Source organism: Bombina bombina, chromosome 2 (genome assembly GCF_027579735.1).
Source record: "Bombina bombina isolate aBomBom1 chromosome 2, aBomBom1.pri, whole genome shotgun sequence".
In the NCBI taxonomy this organism is placed as follows: Eukaryota; Metazoa; Chordata; class Amphibia; order Anura; family Bombinatoridae; genus Bombina; species Bombina bombina.
The window spans coordinates 62,583,260-62,604,519 of NC_069500.1; the positions used below are offsets into that span (position 1 = coordinate 62,583,260).

The following is a 21,260-nucleotide window of genomic DNA, read 5'->3' on the forward strand; positions in this document are numbered from 1 at the left end:
GATAAAGCAAAATGGCATCTTTAATCTTAGCAAAGTCACTCTAAATACATCCCAAATAGAAATCTTGAATAAAGGCCTCTCTTTTGCACCAACAAGAAAACTAAATAAATTTGAAACATATATAGACGCCAGCAAATTTATTAGGAAATTAACCCTCAAAAAATATTTCCAGAAGACCTCTCTCGAAAGAGAAATAACTAATGACATCACAAACACCCAAACAGACAACTTCATACACTCAGGGCTAAAAGAAAAATCAAACTTTTATCCTAAACATGAAAAAGGCAACTACATAGAAACCTTTGAGAAACTGATTTTAGAAGATATAAGCAACATCGCACAAAAGAAAATAAAACATAACATCACACTAAAACAAAAAAACCTTATAAAAGAACTAGAAGAAAACAACGAAATCACAATAAAGCCAGCGGATAAGGGAGGAGGGATAGTCATCTTAGATACAAACAAATACAAAGAAATGGTACATTCACTTATACAAGATGTGAACACCTACAAAAAATTACGGTGTAATCCAACCATCATTTACAAAGTATTTCTAAAACACCTTCTGGATAAAGCATCTAATATAGGTATTCTTAATGAGAAAGAACACAACTACCTTCTCCCTAACCACCCTATTATTCCAGTCATATACGTCCTTCCAAAAATCCACAAATCACTTACTAACCCACCAGGCAGACCAATTATTTCAGGGATTGACTCACTAACGTCAAATTTATCAGCCTATATCGACAAATATCTTCAAAAATACGTCATAAACTTAGACTCATATTTAAGAGACTCAACAAACCTATTAATAATGTTAGATAATTTCAAATGGACTGATGAATATATACTAGTGACATGCGATGTTCAGGCACTGTATACCTCCATTAGACACGAAGATGGCCTCCATGCCATCAATAAATATTTAAGAAATGACCCAACTATGTTAAAAGAACAACGAGAATTCATAATAGATTGTATAGAATTTATTCTAACCCATAACTTTTTTATGTACGAAAACACATACTATGAACAGATTTGCGGAACAGCTATGGGCACTAAATTTGCCCCTAGTTACGCAAATCTGTTCATGGGAATATGGGAAACACAATTCCTACAAGAGAGCCCCTTCAAAAATAATTTCATCATGTATAAAAGATTTATTGATGATCTCTTCTTTGTCTGGAAAGGCACAACACAAGATTTAAATACCTGCTTAGAACATATGAACAACAATCAACTTAATCTAAAATTCACTGCAGACTACAGTACAGAGAAAATACATTATCTAGACCTAGAAATTAGCATAGAAAATAACGAGCTTCTCACAAAAACCTATTTCAAAGAGGTCGATGCAAACAACTTCATACACGAAACAAGTGGTCACCTCAAGCGGTGGAAACAAAATATACCAAAGGGTCAGTTCCTTAGACTCAAAAGAAACTGTAAAAAAGACACAGATTTTGAAATCCAATCAAAGAGACTTAAAGAGAAATTCATAGAAAGAGGATACACAGAGGAAGAAATAGAAGTGGAAAGACTTCAAGTACAAAAAACCAACAGAAAGGACATACTCAAATATAAACCCAAAGATAAAACTAACACTATAGAAGAATCTAAAGAATGGTTCATCCCTTTCATCACAGAGTACAGTGAGGATAGAGGTGAAATAGAAAAAATTATCAAATCACACTGGAAAATACTACAACAAGATCCACACTTAGGAGAGAAATTACCACAAAACCCAAAATTCATTTACAAAAAGGCCAAAAACCTAAAAAGTTCACTAGCTCCAACCATAAAACATAACAAACCGAAAATCCAAAAAGGAGTTCAAGGTGAAACATTACAGGGATTTTATCCCTGCGGTTTCTGCAAAGCATGCAGACATGCAAAAAAAGCTAAATCATTCAAATCCAGCATCACAAACAAGGAATATAAAATAAAAGAGACTATAAGATGTACAGACACAAACATAATATATCTTATAACATGCACAAAATGTGACAAACAATATATAGGTGAAACGGAAAGGATGATAAAAGAACGAATAAGGGAACACATATTATCAATAGAAAAATCGGAACTAGAAAGAAATAAAGACCTGCCAGTTCCCAAACACTTCAGAACTTGCAATAACAGCAATCTAAAATATTTCAACTACACAGCTATACAAAAAATTAAACAAAATATAAGAGGTGGTAACCAGGCAAACAACCTACTTAAAAAAGAAGCAAAATGGATCTTCGAAATGCAAACCTTAAGACCAAAAGGTCTGAATATAGACTTCAGTCTAAACTGTTTCTTGAATACTTGAACCACAAAAAATCCTGCATGCCAACACCAAAAACCCAATCTGATAACAACACTTCATAAACAATTCAAAATTTCACCAAAAATTTAAAAAAATCGTTTTATAATACAATCCTTCAACAAAGGCTAAAAGAGAACAACCACTCCAAATTCGGAAGAGAAACCCAACAGGTTGATACACAACTAATAATAATGGATGTTCTATATCCTTGAACCAATACAATTGTAATGATGAATACCAAAAGATTAACCTGCTCTTCAACAAAAGATTATAAAAGAACAAACACTAAAAATAAATAAATTACAAAAATAGGAATAAAAATTCCAGAACCAATAATAATGCATGTTTTACCAAAAACCCAATCTGATAACAATACTTCATAAACAATTCAAAATTTCACCAAAAATTTTAAAAAATCGTTTTATGACACACTCCTTCAACAAAGGCTAAAAAAGAACAAACACTCCAAATTCGGAAGAGAAACCCAACAGGTTGATACACAACTAATAATAATGGATGTTCTATATCCTTGAACCAACACAATTGAAATGATGAATACCAAAAGATTAACCTGCTCTTCAACAAAAGATTATAAAAGAACGAACACTAAAAATAAATAAATTACAAAAATAGGAATAAAAATTCCAGAACCAATAATAATGCATCTGATAACAACACTTCATAAACAACTCAAAATTTCACCAAATTTTAAGAAATCGTTTTATGATACCCTCTTTCAACAAAGGCTAAAAGAGAACAAACACTCCAAATTCGGAAGAGAAACCCAACAGATTGATACACAACTATTAATAATGGATGTTTTATATCCTTGAACCAATACAATTGAAATGATGAATACCAAAAGATTAACCTGCTCTTCAACAAAAGATTATAAAAGAACGAACACTAAAAATAAATAAATTACAAAAATAGGAATAAAAATTCCAGAACCAATAATGCATGTTTCATATACTTGCACCAAAGCAATAATAATGGAAATAACGATTATTAATAAAAAAACTGCTTTTTAACAAACGATTACTAAAGATCAAACAAGAACACGCAAAATTGAAATTTCCCATTCCACTGTTATATTAAATTGCATCATCAAAACAAATGACTAAACCTCTAATTTACCAACCCTAGAATTGAACCAACAATAAAATATGAATTCTTGCACTAAAGGACTAAATAGAACATAATAAATATTCAAATTGGCATATACCAAAAACCTTATACTGACTCACAAACCCTGTAAGGACAGATTCTCTGACGTACAAAAAGTTATTTATGTTTTTATTATAACAATACATTCGTATTTGTGTTTACTACTGGAACAAGTTTTCATAACGTTTTATGCATTTACTTGGTCATCTGATACAAATAAGTGAAAATTCCCCCATCACCGTGATAAACTGAACCATTAATAGGTCACATGCTAAGGAATGACCAATCAAAAGCACCGACACAACAACCAATAGGATCACCAGATTGTAAAGATACAACTACCTAGGGGATCCAATAGAATCAAATCACAGAATACAAAAACCCACTGTTTACAACTGCAAGGATATGCTTGATAAAGGCTGTATTAATCAGCTGAAACGCGTTGCCTACTCCTTGCTACACTGAACATTTTCATAGTCCACTTTCGAAGTGGACCGCCAAGACTACATCAAACCACGGACCAACAAATACGCTTGAAAGATATTCTGAAGCGTTCAAGAACAACCTTCAAAGCACCTAGTCCTCCTTTCAAAGGACCGCCAAGAACAACTGAAATACCTTACCTAATAATTGGGCCTAAAGAAACCTGTGGACACCTGCAGATCGGATACTCTGAAACAAATAGAGTACGGATCTAAACAGAACACATTCGCAACAATTCAAGAGGTTTTGAAAACCTGAACCAGGCAAAAAGCCCAGCCATCTGACAAAAGGATTAACGGTTAAAGCACACTACCACAATACCCCAGCATCTACTTCTTCAAGTGTGTGTAATCGCAGAGACAAACCAACTCGACATACTGAAACCACTACAACACCGGCAGTGGCTATCCCGGCTTCCGATCCACATTCATCACAGTAAAGATTGAATTGGGTACAAAAAGAAACTAGACCAGAAACAAAGTATCCCAAAAGAAACAACGGGTAAGATTTATTATACCTACACCAACTAAGGAAGTTAATGTGAAGGACAGATAACCAAAACTACTTAACAGTGACTTATAATCGCAATATATATAGCAATTAGATAAAAACGTGTTGCAGCACGCCCGCACATACTATCCCCACGGAGGACTTAACAACAGCGCTTTTAACAAAAAGCAATTAACAATTACTCTAACGATCACGGCAGAAAGACTTTATCTTTCATAACTTATACGATTTTTACTGTATCACTTTATTTTTGTTTCACTTTTATTATTTGTTACTATTGTTGATACCATTGACGCTATTTTAATTATATTGTTGATACCATTGACGCTATTTTAATTATGTATGTTCAGCTTTAAACAAACGAATATGGTAAATATGGTAATTAAGAATTAATATTGCGAATATTCTTTGTGGATACCATACTTCTTCACAAGTCCACTATATCAAATCCATAAAAAATATCTGCAATTAAACCAAAATTCAAAAATTCAAATATACAGATATGTTTGTATAACACACTAAGTAACAGGGATTGGAAAACATATTATAACATTTTATTCACACTGTATGGTTGGCCAACCAGTTAGATTTGTTTTAAGAATCAATTTCTATTGTTTTAAATTTTATTGTATGTATTTATAATTCTAAAAATAAATAGATCTCATTGAATCCAACTACATAGTAAGACTATCTTTCCTTATTGGGTAATTAAGCACAAGCGCTTAAGAGTCTCATCCAATCCAGATTTTACCCCCACTTTGAAGTTTGTGAGATTACTTCTTCGAGACTCCCTAGCTTTTACCCCCACAGCGCATAGTTTATTAACCCAACACACCGATTTGTAATGGCCGCCCAGATGTACTCGGCGCTACAATATCACGTACCTCCCTCTGAGCGGGAGATGTAGGTACTGACACGTGAGGCGAGTTAGTCGGCATAACTCTCCCCTCGTTGTTTGGTGAAATTTGTTCAATTTGTACAGATTGACTTTTATTTAAAGTAGCATCAATACAGTTAGTACATAAATTTCTATTGGGCTCCACTTTGGCATTGCAACAAATGACACAGGTATCATCCTCTGAATCAGACATGTTTAACACACTAGCAAATAAACTTGCAACTTGGAAATACCATTCAATTAGAATAATATTAAAACGTACTGTGCCTTTAAGAAGCACAGAAGATCTATGACAGTTGAAAATTAATAAATTGAAACAGTTATAGCCTCAATCCTTGTAAACAATACAACTTTAGCAAAGGTTTAATCCCATTAGCAAAGATAACAAATTCTGAAAGCAGGAAACAAATTACAGAATAAACGTTTTTTATCTCAGTCAAACTATAATTCTCACAGCTCTGCTGAGAGAAATTACCTCCCTCAAAATAAGTTTTGAAGACCCCTGAGCTCTGTAGAGATGAACCGGATCATGCAGGGAATACAATGAGTTGCTGACTGAAATATTTGATGCATAGTAAAAGCGCCAAAAAACGGCCCCTCCCCCTCACACACAGCAGTGAGGGAGAACAGAAACTGTCAGAAAAACAGATTAAGCAACTGCCAAGTGGAAAAATAGTGCCCAAACATTTATTCACACAGTACCTCAGCAAATGAAAACGATTTTACATTCCAGCAAAAACGTTAAACATAATCTCTAGTTATTAAACAGCTTTATGTATTTCTTACAGTGTAATTCTAGTGAAGTACCATTCCCCAGAATACTGAAGTGTAAAGTATACATACATGACATTATATCGGTATGGCAGGATTTTCTCATCAATTCCATTGTCAGAAAATAAAAACTGCTACATACCTCTATGCAGATTCATCTGCCCGCTGTCCCCTGATCTGAAGTTTACCTCACTCCTCAGATGGCCGAGAACAGCAATATGATCTTAACTACTCCGGCTAAAATCATAGCAAAACTCTGGTAGATTCTTCTTCAAACTCTGCCAGAGAGGTAATAACACACTCCGGTGCTATTTTAAAATAACAAACTTTTGATTGAAGATATAAAACTAAGTATAATCACCATAGTCCTCTCACACATCCTATCTAGTCGTTGGGTGCAAGAGAATGACTGGGAGTGACGTAGAGGGGAGGAGCTATATGCAGCTCTGCTGGGTGAATCCTCTTGCACTTCCTGTTGGGGAGGAGTAATATCCCAGAAGTAATGATGACCCGTGGACTGATCACACTTAACAGAAGAAAGCTCTTTTTTTTTAATTGTATTTACAAATAACAATAAACGTAAAGAATTATAAAAGGAGAATGAATAACTATAAAAGTATAACATTGTTTACAATTTTTTTTTCTTTCTATTTTAGTAAGCATTAACTGTGAAAACAATCAAATTATATATATATTAGATTGGTGCAAATATACTCAAAGTGGAACAAATTGGCATTTTAAAATTCAGCAAATGATAGTGTATGTACCTGCTTATAACCCTAGGGTGAAGAATGAGGGTGAGCAGCGTAATATGCTGTGTACTTACTCAGTGCTCTGGAATGGTCAGCATTCCTAATGCCTTTCATCTTTAGCTTCTGTAACAGCATTGCTGAGGTCAGCTGTCGCACCAGGTACACTGACATGGAGTAGTTCTAAACGGCAAAACAAACAGCCAACTGAAATAAATCTTCTGCCTAGCTTTAAAGTGGTATGTTGAAGAATTATTTTAAAATCACTGCCTAGAACATGTGATATCATAAAACACTAAAAGGTATTAAAGGGACAAACTTTTATGATTCCAATATAGAATGCAGTTTTCAACAAATTTCCAATTTACTTCTAATTTGCTTTTTTCTTTTAGTATCATTTGTTGAAACAGAATTTATGTTTACCTGATAAATTTCTTTCTCCTACGGTGTATCCGGTCCACGGCTTCATCCTTACTTGTGGGATATTCTCAATCCCTACAGGAAGTGGCAAAGAGAGCACACAGCAGAGCTGTCCATATAGCTCACCTCAGGCTCCGCCCCCCCAGTCATTCGACCGACGGTTAGGAGAAAAAGGAGAACCATAGGGTGCAGTGGTTACTGTAGTTTACAAAAAATAAATTTAAACCTGACCAAAATGCCAGGGCGGGCCGTGGACCGGATACACCGTAGGAGAAAGAAATTTATCAGGTAAACATAAATTCTGTTTTCTCCTACATTGGTGTATCCGGTCCACGGCTTCATCCTTACTTGTGGGAACCAATACCAAAGCTTTAGGACACGGATGAAGGGAGGGAACAAGTCAGGTAACCTAAACAGAAGGCACCACTTCTTGCAAAACCTTTCTCCCAAAAATAGCCTCCGAAGAAGCAAAAGTATCGAATTTGTAAAATTTGGCAAACGTATGCAGTGAAGACCAAGTCGCTGCCTTACAAATCTGTTCAACAGAAGCCTCATTCTTGAAAGCCCATGTGGAAGCCACAGCTCTAGTAGAGTGAGCTGTAATTCGTTCAGGAGGCTGCCTTCCAGCAGTCTCATAAGCCAACCGGATGATGCTTTTCAGCCAGAAAGACAGAGAGGTCGCAATCGCCTTTTGACCTCTCCTCTTGCCAGAATAGACGACAAACAAGGACGATGTTTGTCTGAAGTCTTTAGTTGCTTTTAGATAAAACTTTAAAGCACGAACCACATCAAGATTGTGTAACAGACGTTCCTTGTTAGAAACTGGATTAGGACACAGAGAAGGAACAACTATTTCCTGGTTGATATTCTTATTGGAAACCACTTTTGGAAGAAAACCAGGTTTGGTACGTAAAACGACCTTATCTGTATGAAACACAAGATAGGGTGAATTACACTGCAAAGCAGACAATTCGGAAACTCTTCTAGCAGAAGAAATAGCTACTAAAAACAAAACTTTCCAAGATAGTAACTTAATATCTATGGAATGTAGAGGTTCAAACGGAACCCCTTGAAGAACTGAAAGAACTAAATTTAGACTCCATGGAGGAGCCACAGGTCTGTAGACAGGCTTGATTCTGACTAAAGCCTGTACAAACGCCTGAATATCTGGCATGGCTGCCAGACGCTTGTGTAACAAAACAGACAGAGCAGATATCTGTCCCTTTAAAGAACTAGCTGACAGACCTTTCTCCAATCCTTCTTGGAGAAAAGATAGTATCCTTGGAATCCTAATCTTACTCCATGAGTAACCCTTGGATTCGCACCAGCAAAGATATTTCCGCCATATCTTATGGTAAATTTTCCTGGTGACAGGCTTTCTAGCTTGGATCAGAGTATCTATAACTGATTCCGAAAATCCACGCTTAGCTAGAATCAAGCGTTCAATCTCCAAACAGTCAGTTGCAGAGAAACTAGGTTTGGATGTTCGAATGGACCTTGAATTAGAAGGTCCTGCCTCAAAGGCAGCTTCCATGGTGGAACCGATGACATATTCACCAGGTCTGCATACCAAGTCCTGCGTGGCCACGCAGGAGCAATCAGAATTACCGAAGCCTTCTCCTGTTTGATCCTGGCTACTAGCTTTCTAGCCTGGATCAGAGTATCTATAACTGATTCCGAAAATCCACGCTTAGCTAGAATCAAGCGTTCAATCTCCAAGCAGTCAGTTACAGAGAAACTAGGTTTGGATGTTCGAATGGACCTTGAATTAGAAGGTCCTGCCTCAAAGGCAGCTTCCATGGTGGAACCGATGACATATTCACCAGGTCTGCATACCAAGTCCTGCGTGGCCACGCAGGAGCTATCAGAATTACCGAAGCCTTCTCCTGTTTGATCCTGGCTACTAGCCGGGGGAGAAGGGGAAACGGTGGAAGACATAAGCTAGATTGAACGACCAAGGCGCTACTAAGGCATCTACCAATGTCGCCTTGGGATCCCTGAACCTGGACCCGTAACGTGTAACTTTGGAGTTCTGACGTGACGCCATCAGATCCAGATCTGGAATGCCCCATAGCTGGGTCAGCTGAGCAAAAACCTCCGGGTGGAATTCCCACTCCCCCGGATGGAAAGTCTGACGACTCAGATAATCCGCTTCCCAGTTGTCCACTCCTGGGATGTGAATTGCTGATAGATGGCAGGAGTGATCCTCTGCCCATTTGATGATCTTGGATACCTCCCTCATCGCCAGGGAACTCTTTGTTCCCCCCTGATGATTGATTGTACGCTACAGTCGTCATGTTGTCCGACTGAAATCTGATGAATTTGGCCTCCGCTAGTTGAGGCCATGCCTGGAGCGCATTGAATATCGCTCTCAATTCCAAAATGTTTATCGGGAGAAGAGATTCTTCTCGAGACCATAGACACTGAGCCTACAGGGACTTCCAGACCGCGCCCCAGCCTAAGAGGCTGGCGTCGGTCGTGACAATGATCCACTCCGGTCTTCGGAAACTCATTCCCTGAGACAGGTGATCCTGAGACAACCACCAGAGGAGTGAGTCTCTGGTTTGCTGGTCCATCTGAATCTGGGGAGACAAATCTGCATAATCCCCATTCCATTGTATGAGCATGCACAGTTGCAATGGTCTTAAATGAATTTGAGCAAAAGGAACCACGTCCATTGCCGCAACCATTAGTCCTATTACCTCCATGCACTGAGCTATGGAGGGTTGAGGAATGGATTGAAGAACTCGACAAGTGTTCAAAAGTTTTAATTTCCTGACCTCTGTCAGAAAGATTTTCATTTCTACAGAGTCTATTATTGTTCCCAGGAAGGGAACCCTTGTGAACGGGGACAGAGAACTTTTTTCTATGTTCACCTTCCACCCGTGAGACCTTAGAAAGGTTAGAACAATGTCCGTATGAGCCCTTGCTTTGTGAAAGGACGACGCCTGTATTAAAATGTCGTCTAGGTAAGGTGCTACTGCAATGCCCCTTGGCCTTAGCACCGGTAGAAGGGACCCTAGCACCCTTGTGAAAATTCTGGGAGCAGTGGCTCTGCTGTGTGCTCTCTTTGGGTGCTAGGGTCCCTTCTACCGGTGCTAAGGCCAAGGGGCATTGCAGTAGCACCTTACCTAGACGACATTTTAATACTTGTGGGAACCAATACCAAAGCTTTAGGACACAGATGAAGGGAGGGAACAAGTCAGGTTACCTAAACGGAAGGCACCACGGCTTGCAAAACCTTTCTCCCAAAAATAGCCTCCGAAGAAGCATAAGTATCGAATTTGTAAAATTTGGCAAAAGTGTGCAGAGAAGACCAAGTCGCTGCCTTACATAGCTGATCAACAGAAGCCTCGTTCTTGAAGGCCCATGTGGAAGCCACAGCTCTAGTAGAATGAGCTGTAATTCGTTCAGGAGGCTGCCGTCCGGCAGTCTCATAAGCCAATCGGATGATGCTTTTCAGCCAAAAGGAAAGAGAGGTAGCAGTAGCTTTCTGTCCTCTCCTCTTACCAGAATAAACGACAAACAAAGATGAAGTCTGTCTGAAATCCTTTGTTGCATCTAAATAGAATTTTAAAGCACGGACCACATCTAAATTGTGTAACAAACGTTCCTTCTTCGAAACTGGATTCGGACACAGAGAAGGAACAACTATTTCCTGGTTAATATTCCTGTTGAAAACCACTTTTGGAAGAAAACCAGGTTTGGTACGCAAAACAACCTTATCTGCATGGAATACCAGATAGGGTGGATCACACTGCAAAGCAGACAATTCAGAAACTCTTCTAGCAGAAGAAATAGCAACCAAAAACAGAACTTTCCAAGATAGTAACTTAATATCAATGGAATGTAAAGGTTCAAACGGAACCCCTTGAAGAACTGAAAGAACTAAATTTAGACTCCATGGAGGAGTCATGGGTCTGTAAACAGGCTTGATTCTGACTAAGGCCTGTACAAAAGCTTGTACATCTGGCACTGCTGCCAGGCGTCTGTGTAACAAAACAGACAAAGCAGATATCTGTCCTTTTAGAGAACTCGCTGACAACCCTTTATCCAAACCCTCTTGGAGAAAGGAAAGAATCTTAGGAATTTTAATTTTACTCCAAGAGAATCCCTTGGATTCACACCAACAGATATATTTTTTCCATATTTTATGGTAAATTTTCCTAGTCACAGGTTTTCTGGCTTGGACCAGAGTATCTATAACTGAGTCTGAAAACCCACGCTTAGATAAAATCAAGCGTTCAATTTCCAAGCAGTCAGCTGCAGAGAGACTAGATTTGGATGTTCGAATGGACCTTGTACTAGAAGATCCTGTCTCAAAGGTAGCTTCCATGGTGGAGCCGATGACATATTCACCAGGTCTGCATACCAAGTCCTGCGTGGCCACGCAGGAGCTATCAGAATCACTGAGGCCTTCTCCTGTTTGATCCTGGCTACGAGCCTGGGAAGGAGAGGAAACGGTGGAAACACATAAGCTAGGTTGAACGACCAAGGCGCCACTAATGCATCCACTAGAGTCGCCTTGGGATCCCTGGATCTGGACCCGTAGCGAGGAACCTTGAAGTTCTGACGAGACGCCATCAGATCCATGTCTGGAATGCCCCATAATTGAGTTAACTGGGCAAAGACCTCCGGGTGAAGTTCCCACTCCCCTGGATGGATAGTCTGACGACTCAAATAATCAGCCTCCCAGTTGTCTACTCCTGGGATGTGAATTGCAGATAGATGGCAGGAGTGATCCTCCGCCCATATGATGATCTTGGATACCTCTCTCATCACCAAGGAACTCTTTGTTCCTCCCTGATGATTGATGTAAGCTACAGTCGTCATGTTGTCCGACTGGAATTTTATGAATCCGGCCTTCGCTAGTTGAGGCCAAGCCCGGAGTGCATTGAATATCGCTCTCAGTTCCAAGATGTTTATCGGGAGAAGAGACTCTTCCCGAGACCATAGACCCTGAGCTTTCAGGGAGTCCCAGACCGCGACCCAGCCTAATAGACTGGCGTCGGTCGTGACAATGACCCACTCTGGTCTGCGGAAACTCATTCCCTGAGACAGGTGATCCTGAGTCAACCACCAACGGAGTGAGTCTCTGGTTAACTGGTCTACTTGAATCTGGGGAGACAAGTCTGCATAATCCCCATTCCACTGTCTGAGCATGCACAGTTGCAATGGTCTTAGATGAATTTGAGCAAAAGGAACCACGTCCATTGCTGCAACCATTAGACCTATTACTTCCATGCACTGAGCTATGGAAGGCTGAGGAATAGATTGAAGAACTTGACAAGTCTTTAGAAGCTTTGATTTTCTGACCTCTGTCAGAAAAATCTTCATTTCTACAGAATCTATAATTGTTCCCAGAAAAGGAACTCTTGTAGACGGGGACAGGGAACTCTTTTCCACGTTCACCTTCCACCCGTGAGACCTGAGAAAAGCTAATACACCACATACTCTTTACCATCCCCGTGGAGATGCTACTTGTTCAGAGCGGCAAAGAGAATGACTGGGGGGCGGAGCCAGAGGGGGGGCTATATGGGCAGCTTTTGCTGTGCTCTCTTTGCCATTTCCTGTTAGGGAAGAGAATATTCCCACAAGTAAGGATGAAGCCGTGGACCGGACACACCAATGTAGGAGAAACAAGGAAGAAGTCTACCTAAAATCCTTCGTAGCTTGAAGATAAAATTTCAACGCCTGAACCATATCCAAATTATGAAGTAACCTTCCTTCAGCGAAGAAGGATTAGGACACAAGGAAGGAAGGAACCACAATCTCCTAAATGATGCAAAAATCAGACACCACCTTAGGAAGAAACCCCAACCCAGTACGAAGAACAGCCTTATCAGCATGAAAAACTAGGTAAGGGGGCTCACACTGCAAGACCGCCCATCTCAGAGACTCTGCGTGCCGAAGCAATAGCCAGTAGAAAAAGAACCTTCCAAGACAGTAACTTAATGTCAACCGCATGCATAGGCTCAAACGGAGGCCTCTGCAAAACTTTAAGAACTAGATTCAAACTCCAAGGAGTGGTAGGTCTAAAATCAGGCCTGATTCTAGACAGAGCCTGAAAAAAAGACTGTATATCAGGAAGCTCAGCAAGCCTCTTGTGCAATAACACAGATAGAGCCGAAATCTGTCCCTTTAGGGAACTCGCAGAAAGGCCCTTCTCCATACCATCCTGGAGAAAGGAAAGAATCCTGGAAACCTTGACCTTTTGCCAGGGGAATCCACACTCTTCACACCAGAATAAGTAGGTCCTCCACACCTTATGATAGATGCGATGAGTGACCGGCTTTCAAGCTTGAATGAGAGTATCAATCACTCTCTCAGAAAAACCCCCCTTGGCTAGGACTAGGCGTTCAATCTCCACGCAGTCAGCCTCCGAGAATCTAGATTTTGATGAACAAAAGGACCCTGATCCAGCAGATCCCTGCGACAAGGTAACCTCCATGGAGGAGATGAATACATCCCCACCGGGTCCGCAAACCACATCCTTCGCGGCCACAATGGAGCAATTCGTATTGCCGAAGCTTGCTCCTGCTTGATGCGGGCCACTACACGAGGGAGCAGTGGTAACGGTGGAAAGATGTAAACTAGCCTGAACCTCCAAGGCACTGCTAATGCATCTATCAGCTCTGCCTGAGGATCCCTGGACCCGTATCTGGGTAGCTTGGAATTGAGTTGGGACGCCATAAGATCTATCTCCGGCGTCCCCCATCTGTTGCAAATCTCCACAAACACCTATGGATGGAGAGACCATTCCCCCGGATGAAAGGATTGTCTGCTGAAAAAATCCGCTTCCCAGTTGTCCACACCAGGAATGTGGATTGCTGAGAGCGAGCAGTTGTGGGCCTCCACCCATTCCAGAATCCGAGATACTTCCCTCATTGCTAGGGAGCTCCTCGTTCCCCCTGATGGTTGATGTAAGCCACCAAGGTTATGTTGTCTGATTGGAATCTGATAAACTGGGACAAACCCAGAAGAGGCCAAGCCTTCAGATCATTGAAGATCGCTTGAAGTTCCATGATGTTGATCGGGAGGAGAGATTCCTCTTGAGTCCACAGGCCCTGTGCCTTCCTGATAGACTTGCGTCCGTAGTCACAATCTTCCAGAATGGTCTCAAGTAGGATGTCCCCTGGGACAGGTGATCTGGACAGAGCCACAAAAAGAGCGATTTTCTCGACTGGTTGTCCAGAGAAATTTGTTGTGACAGATCCGAGTGGTTGGCATTCCACTGGCTCAGCTTGCACAGCGGAAGAGGCCTGAGATGAAACCTGGCAAATGGAACTATGTCTATGCTGGACACCATGAGTCCAATTACCTCCATACACCAGGCCACAGAGGGCCTTAAGGAGGTATGTAGTACAAGACAATTGGAAGTTAGCTTGTAACGTCTCTGGTCTGTAAGAAATATCCTCATGGATATGGAATCTATTATCGTACCCAAGAATTCCACCCTGGTACTGGGAACAAGAGAACTCTTTTCTAAGTTTATCTTCCATCCATGAGATCAAAGGAGAAATAGAAGAGCAGCTTTTGAATGGTCCTCTGCCAGCAGACAGGATGGTGCCTGAACCAGGATGTCGTCTAAATATGGCGCCACTGCTATCCCTCTGGTTCTTGTCACTGCAAGTAAAGCCCCCAGAACCTTCGTAAAGACTCTTGGGGCAGTAGCTAGACCAAATGGAAGTGCAACAAACTGGAAGTGCTGGTCCAGGAACGTGAATCTCAGGAACTTGAAGTGTTCCTTGTAGATTGGAACGTGAAGGTAAGCATCCTTCAAAACTATCATAGTCATTAACTGTCCTTCCTAAACAAAGAGCAGAATGGACCTTATCGTCCCCATCTTGAACGATGGGACCGACAGGAACTTGTTTAAGCACTTTAGGTCCAGAATCGGACAAAAAGTATGGAGTAGTACCCCAGACCTCTTTCTGCTAGAGGTACTGGTACAATTACTCACAGGGAGGCGAGAACCCCTACACACACCCTAGAAAGGCCTCTCATTTTTCTGGCCTTGAAGACAGGTTTGACAAGAGGAATCTGCCTTTGGGTGGATGAGATCTGAAACCTATCCTGTACCCTAAGCGATGACCTCCAGGACCCAAGAGTCTTGCATGTCCCCCAGCCAAGCCTCCAAAAAGAGAGAGAGAGTCTGCCCCCCACACAGTCCCAAAGATGGATCGGGGCCTCCACATCATGCCAACTTTGACTCAGCGGACTTCTTGTTCTGCTTGAATTTATTCCAAGACTGAGTCGGTCTCCAAGTTCCCTTGGGCTGATCAGGCTTCACAGAGGGTTGCTGCCGTTGTGGTTTATACGAACAAAAGGGACAAAAATTAGGACCTTGTCCCTTAGGTTGTTCTTCTTATCCTGCGTTAAAAAGGCACCCTTGCCTCCAGTGACCGTCGATATGATTGAGTCCAGGCCTGGACCAAAAAGAATCTTCCCCTTTAATGGCAGGGAAAGAAGTCCGCAGACCAAGACTTCAGCCAGAGTGCCCTACGTGCTAGTATTGAAAAACTTGACGCCTTGGCATTCAAGCGAATAATCTGTATATTTGCATCACAAATAAAAGAATTAACCACTCTCAAGGCCTAAATTATTTCCTGGATCGTATCAAGGTGACCTTCCACCTCGATCAATTCAGATAAAGAGTCCCACCAATAGGTGGCGGCTCCAGCCACCGCAGCAACCGCTGCTGCCGGTTGAAATAAATATCCCGCTGAAACATCTTTCTCAGCAGAGTTTCTAGCTTCTTATCCATGGGTTCTTCGAACGAGGAACTATCCTTAAGTGGGATAGTAGTGCGTTTAGCAAGCATAGAGATAGCGCCATCCACCTTAGGGACGGAACCCCACAACTCTAATTGACAGTCCGGAACCGGAAATAATTTCTTAAAGGAAGAAGGGGAAAAGGACAAACCGAGTCTTTCCCATTCATTCTTAATAATATTTGCCAGCTTTACGGGAACCGGGAAAGTCTGTGGTACAACCCTGTCCTTGTAGACCTTATTTAGGAATACAAGGTTCCTCAGGTAATTTTGGTTCCCGGAAACCTCTAAAGTAGCCAAAACTTCCTTTAATAGAAAGCGTAAATGTTCAATCCTAAATCTAAAGTCGGCAGCTGGAAGCTTAGGGGCAGCAGATTCCGACCCAGAAAGAGCATCCTCTGAAGTATCAGAGGCGTCATCATCGGATAGTCTGGTATCAGATAAGTCAAATAAGTTAGTAGATGACCCCTGGGAAGGATAGCAGTATTTGACCTTTCACTTGCACTTAGCTGGGCGAGGTAAAGCACTGAAGGCCACAGACACTGCCTTTGTAGCTGTTCGGTAAAGTCTAGCTGTAAAAGGGCCCCTCCAGGAGGAGGATTAGCAGTGCAATGGGAAGCTGCATGTGTAATAGGCGATGACAGCAGGGAGCGCACCTCACGGGACGGAGACTCCTCAGAGGTGGACGGCTCAGTGGTACTAAACGTATTTGTTTTCTTAGATATAATTACTTTATCTAGGCATGTGGAACATAATTGAGCAGGCGGATATACCGTAGACTACTCACAATATAGACAGGTATTAGATTTAGGTAAAGAGGGAGTACCCTCCAACGTATCAGAGTTCTCCATAGCTTGCGCTTGAAAGATGGACTATAGAAAAAGATGAATGGCACCTTTATACCCCCAATGGCCCAGATCTCACAGAGAAACCGCTTCGTCTCCGGTAAACCGTATGGTCAGGAAAGAGGAAATCAGTGTGACCACACCCGGTCACGTGGTGTGCCATGCAGGACTGCCCCTGCTACAGGTAAAAGCACGACAAACCTAACAGATTGCGCAATTAACCAAAAACTAAAGTTAAAACCTGTACGTTCCAACAGCTGCCTGAGCCTCATCTCACACATGTCACAGCATAAAACAAAGTAAATTATGTGATAAATCCCCCTTGTTCAATAATCCCCTTCCGGAGATATTAACCCTTTATTCCATACAGATAAAAGGAGTCACACTGTGACCCTGTCTTCTTGCGTTATCATATGTGTATAAAAATGAAACGATCTTACCGGAATCTCTGCCGTGGAACAGGCACACAGCCTCTCAAGTTTGACAGATTGTAGCATCGCTCCTGACATAGACTTGAGTGATAGAAGCAGACAGTGAAACTCTTCAACACTGATTTGCTTAGGAGCTGTTATTACGAGTCTGGATGAGTTCGCAGAAAGACTCCCTGCGTCTCCAGACCCTAACATTTGTCAATGCTCTCACTGAGAGGCTGACAAGACTACTTAAAACTCCAGTCCTATTCCGAAGGGTACTACCCTCCATAAGGAAATACTCCATATCTTCTGACACTTCTCTGCCAACCTCCTGTGTCGAAAGGCAAAGAATGACTGGGATATGAGGGAAGTGGGGGAGGTATTTAAGCCTTTGGCTGGGGTATCTTTGCCTCTTCCTGGTTGCCAGGCTTTGTATTCCCACAAGTAATGAATGAAGCCATGGACTCTCCTCATATTAAGAAGGAAAACAAGCAGCAACTGGAACTCTGGTTCATCCTGGCATGTCTACTTCTTTAGGGAATAGCTCAATTTTTTTAATCATTTTAAAGTAGGGCTTTATCAACTCATGGAATCTGAGAATGTTTAAAAATATTAGGAGCAAAAACTTACCATTACACACGTTTCTATATTCATTTACACACATGCATGTATAAGAGATACAATATCATGATTATACACAAACACAAACCTCATTCTAATGAGTTTAACACTGAGAGAACTACTATCTTTTCTCTACTGATTAGTTTACTATAGTCATAAATTGCCAAATAGTCTAGCTTCACAGTGCCTGACTCATGCGATTAACTAAATTGCTTAGCCACTGTTTTAGTTTTGGATTTTTGGCAAATGTTCAAGGCAATGTTCTGCAATAAGAAGATTTATGTCCACACTGAAAAAAAAAAAGATAAAGAAAATCAGCAGTCGCTTATTTTAAATGATGCTACTTGTAACCTTCCACTGATCAGAAAAAAGCACTATTATATTTTATTTTAAAAAAAAAATCGTTATAAAAACAAACAAAACTGAAATACTGAACTTCACAATATCATATATATATATATATATATATATATATATATATATATATATATATATATATATATATATATATATATATATATATATATATATAAATAATGTAATCCAGTTTTCTCTATGTAGAACAATGAAAAACAGTCCCTTACTACTAATCATAGATTAAACCAATATAGCACAGAATCTAGAAGCTTCAAAATAATTTAGATGTAAAATTTCACAAACACATTGCTATGAGTTTGTTTACTTTTTTATAAAATTATTTTTAAGGTGACATTTCCATCAGACATCACAGTTGGCATTCTGAGCACCAATCTGTTATTATTCCTTTGACAACTATTTGTTGTTATTGTAAATAGAGGGTGCTGTATACTTTTGATTGTATCTGACATTTGATTGATTCCTGACCTTGAACCTGATTCTGCTTTGTGAGATCAGTCTGACCAGGCTCCTGTCTGCCAACTTTGCTTGTACTGGACACTCTGACCCCTGGCTTCTGATTAAAGTTCTTATTCGGCTTATCTTACTATCTAGATTTGATGCTGCTTTCTTCCTCAAGTATCACCAGTCCAAGTCTTTGCTGAAGGATTCTATCTCCTGTTAAAAGGTACCACTGCATTACTGTGCTTTATGCATAGGTTTGGCGAGTTATGGTATTGGTTTGTTCTCACTCATACACCAATCTTAGCCACAGGGTTCTCTCAGACTATTACTACAAACTTTATCTTAAAACAAACAATGGTGAAGGAAATGAGATTACAAACTCACCCACCTTCCCGATTTCAGAAGACCATGAGATTGAAATCTGATTAGGCACAGCAGATGACAATCTGACTAATGATGTGATGTTGAGAGGGCGCCCTGGTCGTTTCTGTTCAATGCCATTTTTTGGTGGTGGAGCCACACCCTGCAAGAGGAGAGTATTTCGGTACTTTTTTAGGCAAGATATTTTAACGCATGATGCTTTCACTAATAAAAAGGAACTAGGTGATGCTGGGTTTTATACTCACAAGTAGAATTCCCATAACAAAAAATACTTGAATACAGATTGAATTTAAATATCTACTGTGAATAATAAAATTAAAAACCACTGAAGCAACTGTGAAAACTATTTATTTCTTAAACCTAAAAATGTATTTTATGTTATGAGGTATGTATAATTTCACGTTCCTTTAAAAAAAGAAAATGTATGTTTACCTGATAAATTTCTTTATTTCCGTATATAGAGAGTCCACGACGTCATCAATTACTAGTGGGAATATCACTCCTGGCCAGCAGGAGGAGGCAAAGAGAACCAAAGCAAAGCTGTTAAGTGTCACTCCCCTACCCATAATCCCCAGTCATTCGACCGAAGGGAAATGGAAAAAGGAATAACACAAAGGTGTAGAGGTGCCTGAGGTTTCTCCATATCCGGAAAGAAAGAAATTTATCAGGTAAGCATACATTTTGTTTTCTTTCCTAAGATATGGAGAGTCCACAATGTCATCAATTACTAGTGGGAACCAATACCCAAGCTAGAGGACACGGGATGATTAGGGAGGGAAAACAAGACAGGCAGACCTAAACAGAAGGCACCACCGCTTGAAGAACCTTTCTCCCAAATGAGGCCTCAGCCGAGGCAAAAGTATCAAATTTGTAGAATTTGGAAAAAGTATGCAGAGAGGACCAAGTTGCAGCCTTGCAAATCTGTTCCACAGAAGCTTAATTTTTTCATTTTTGAAAGAGGAAAACAGCCCTCGTGGAATGAGCTGTAATACTCTCAGGAACAAATAGAATGATAAATCACTCTATAGAGGTGCGCTATAACAATCACAGTCCTTTAACTCGACGGCAGTCAGAAATCCAAGGCTGCTCTCTCAAGGAAAACAATATCAGACGGAAAATCCTATAGCAGGAAAGAAGAGGCGCCAATACTCTCAGGAGGCTGCTGAGTAGCAGTCTCATACGCAAAACGAATAATACTTCTCAACCAGAAAGAAAGAGAAGTAGCAGTAGCTTTCTGACCCTTACACTTTCCTGAGAAACAAACAAACAGGGCAGAAGACTGGCGAAAAACCCTTAGTCGCCTGAAAGTAGAATTTTAGAGCACTCACAACATCCAAGTTGTGCAACAGACGTTCTTTATGAAAAGAAGGATTAGGACAGAGAGAAGGAGCAACAATTTCCTGATTAATATTTCAATCCGAAAACATGTTAGGGAGAAATCCCAACCTAGTACGCAGGACCGTCTTATCCGCATGAAAGATAAGGCAAGGCGAATCACACTGCATATCCGAGAGCTCTGAGACTCTTCAAGCAGAAGGGACAGCCTGATCAGGCCCTGGTCAGAATTAGGCCTGTGTTTAAAGGGACACTGAACCCACATTTTTTCTTTTGTGATTCAGATAGAGCATGACATTTTAAGCAACTTTCTAATTTACTCCTATTATCAAATTTTCTTCATTCTCTTGGTATCTTTATTTGAAATGCACGAATGTAAGTTTAGATGTCGGCCTATTTTTTGTGAAAAACCTCAGTTTTTCTTCCTGATTGGTGGATAAATTCATCCACCAATAAAAAAGTTCTTTTTCAAATAAAGATAGCAAGAGAACAAAGAAAAATTGATAATAGGAGTAAATTAGAAAGTTGCTTAAAATTGCATGCTCTATCTAAATCACAAAATAAAAAAAATGGGTTCAGTGTCCCTTTAAACACAGGCCTAATTCTGACCAGGGCCTGACAAAAAGATTGAACATCTGGAACGTCCGACAGTCGCTAATGAAACAAAATAGATAATGCAGAAATCTGGCCTTTCAGAGAACTGACTGACAATCATTTCTCCAGACCTTCCTGGAGAAAAGACAAAATTCTAGGAA

The 21,260-nt window shown here is 40.4% G+C and overlaps 1 protein-coding gene across 4 annotated transcripts in view; it reads right to left on the minus strand.

The window, feature by feature from the left end:
• Positions 1-21,260, minus strand: part of PIAS2 (protein inhibitor of activated STAT 2) — a 167,955-nt gene that overhangs the window by 103,781 nt on the left and 42,914 nt on the right. For all 4 annotated transcript variants that reach the window (XM_053701081.1, XM_053701083.1, XM_053701082.1 and 1 more), the window contains exons 6-7: positions 19,178-19,312; positions 6,976-7,081 (exon numbers count right to left, since the gene is read on the minus strand). In XM_053701081.1, coding sequence (XP_053557056.1) covers positions 6,976-7,081; positions 19,178-19,312 — 241 coding nt within the window. The remainder of the gene's footprint in view (positions 1-6,975; positions 7,082-19,177; positions 19,313-21,260) is intronic.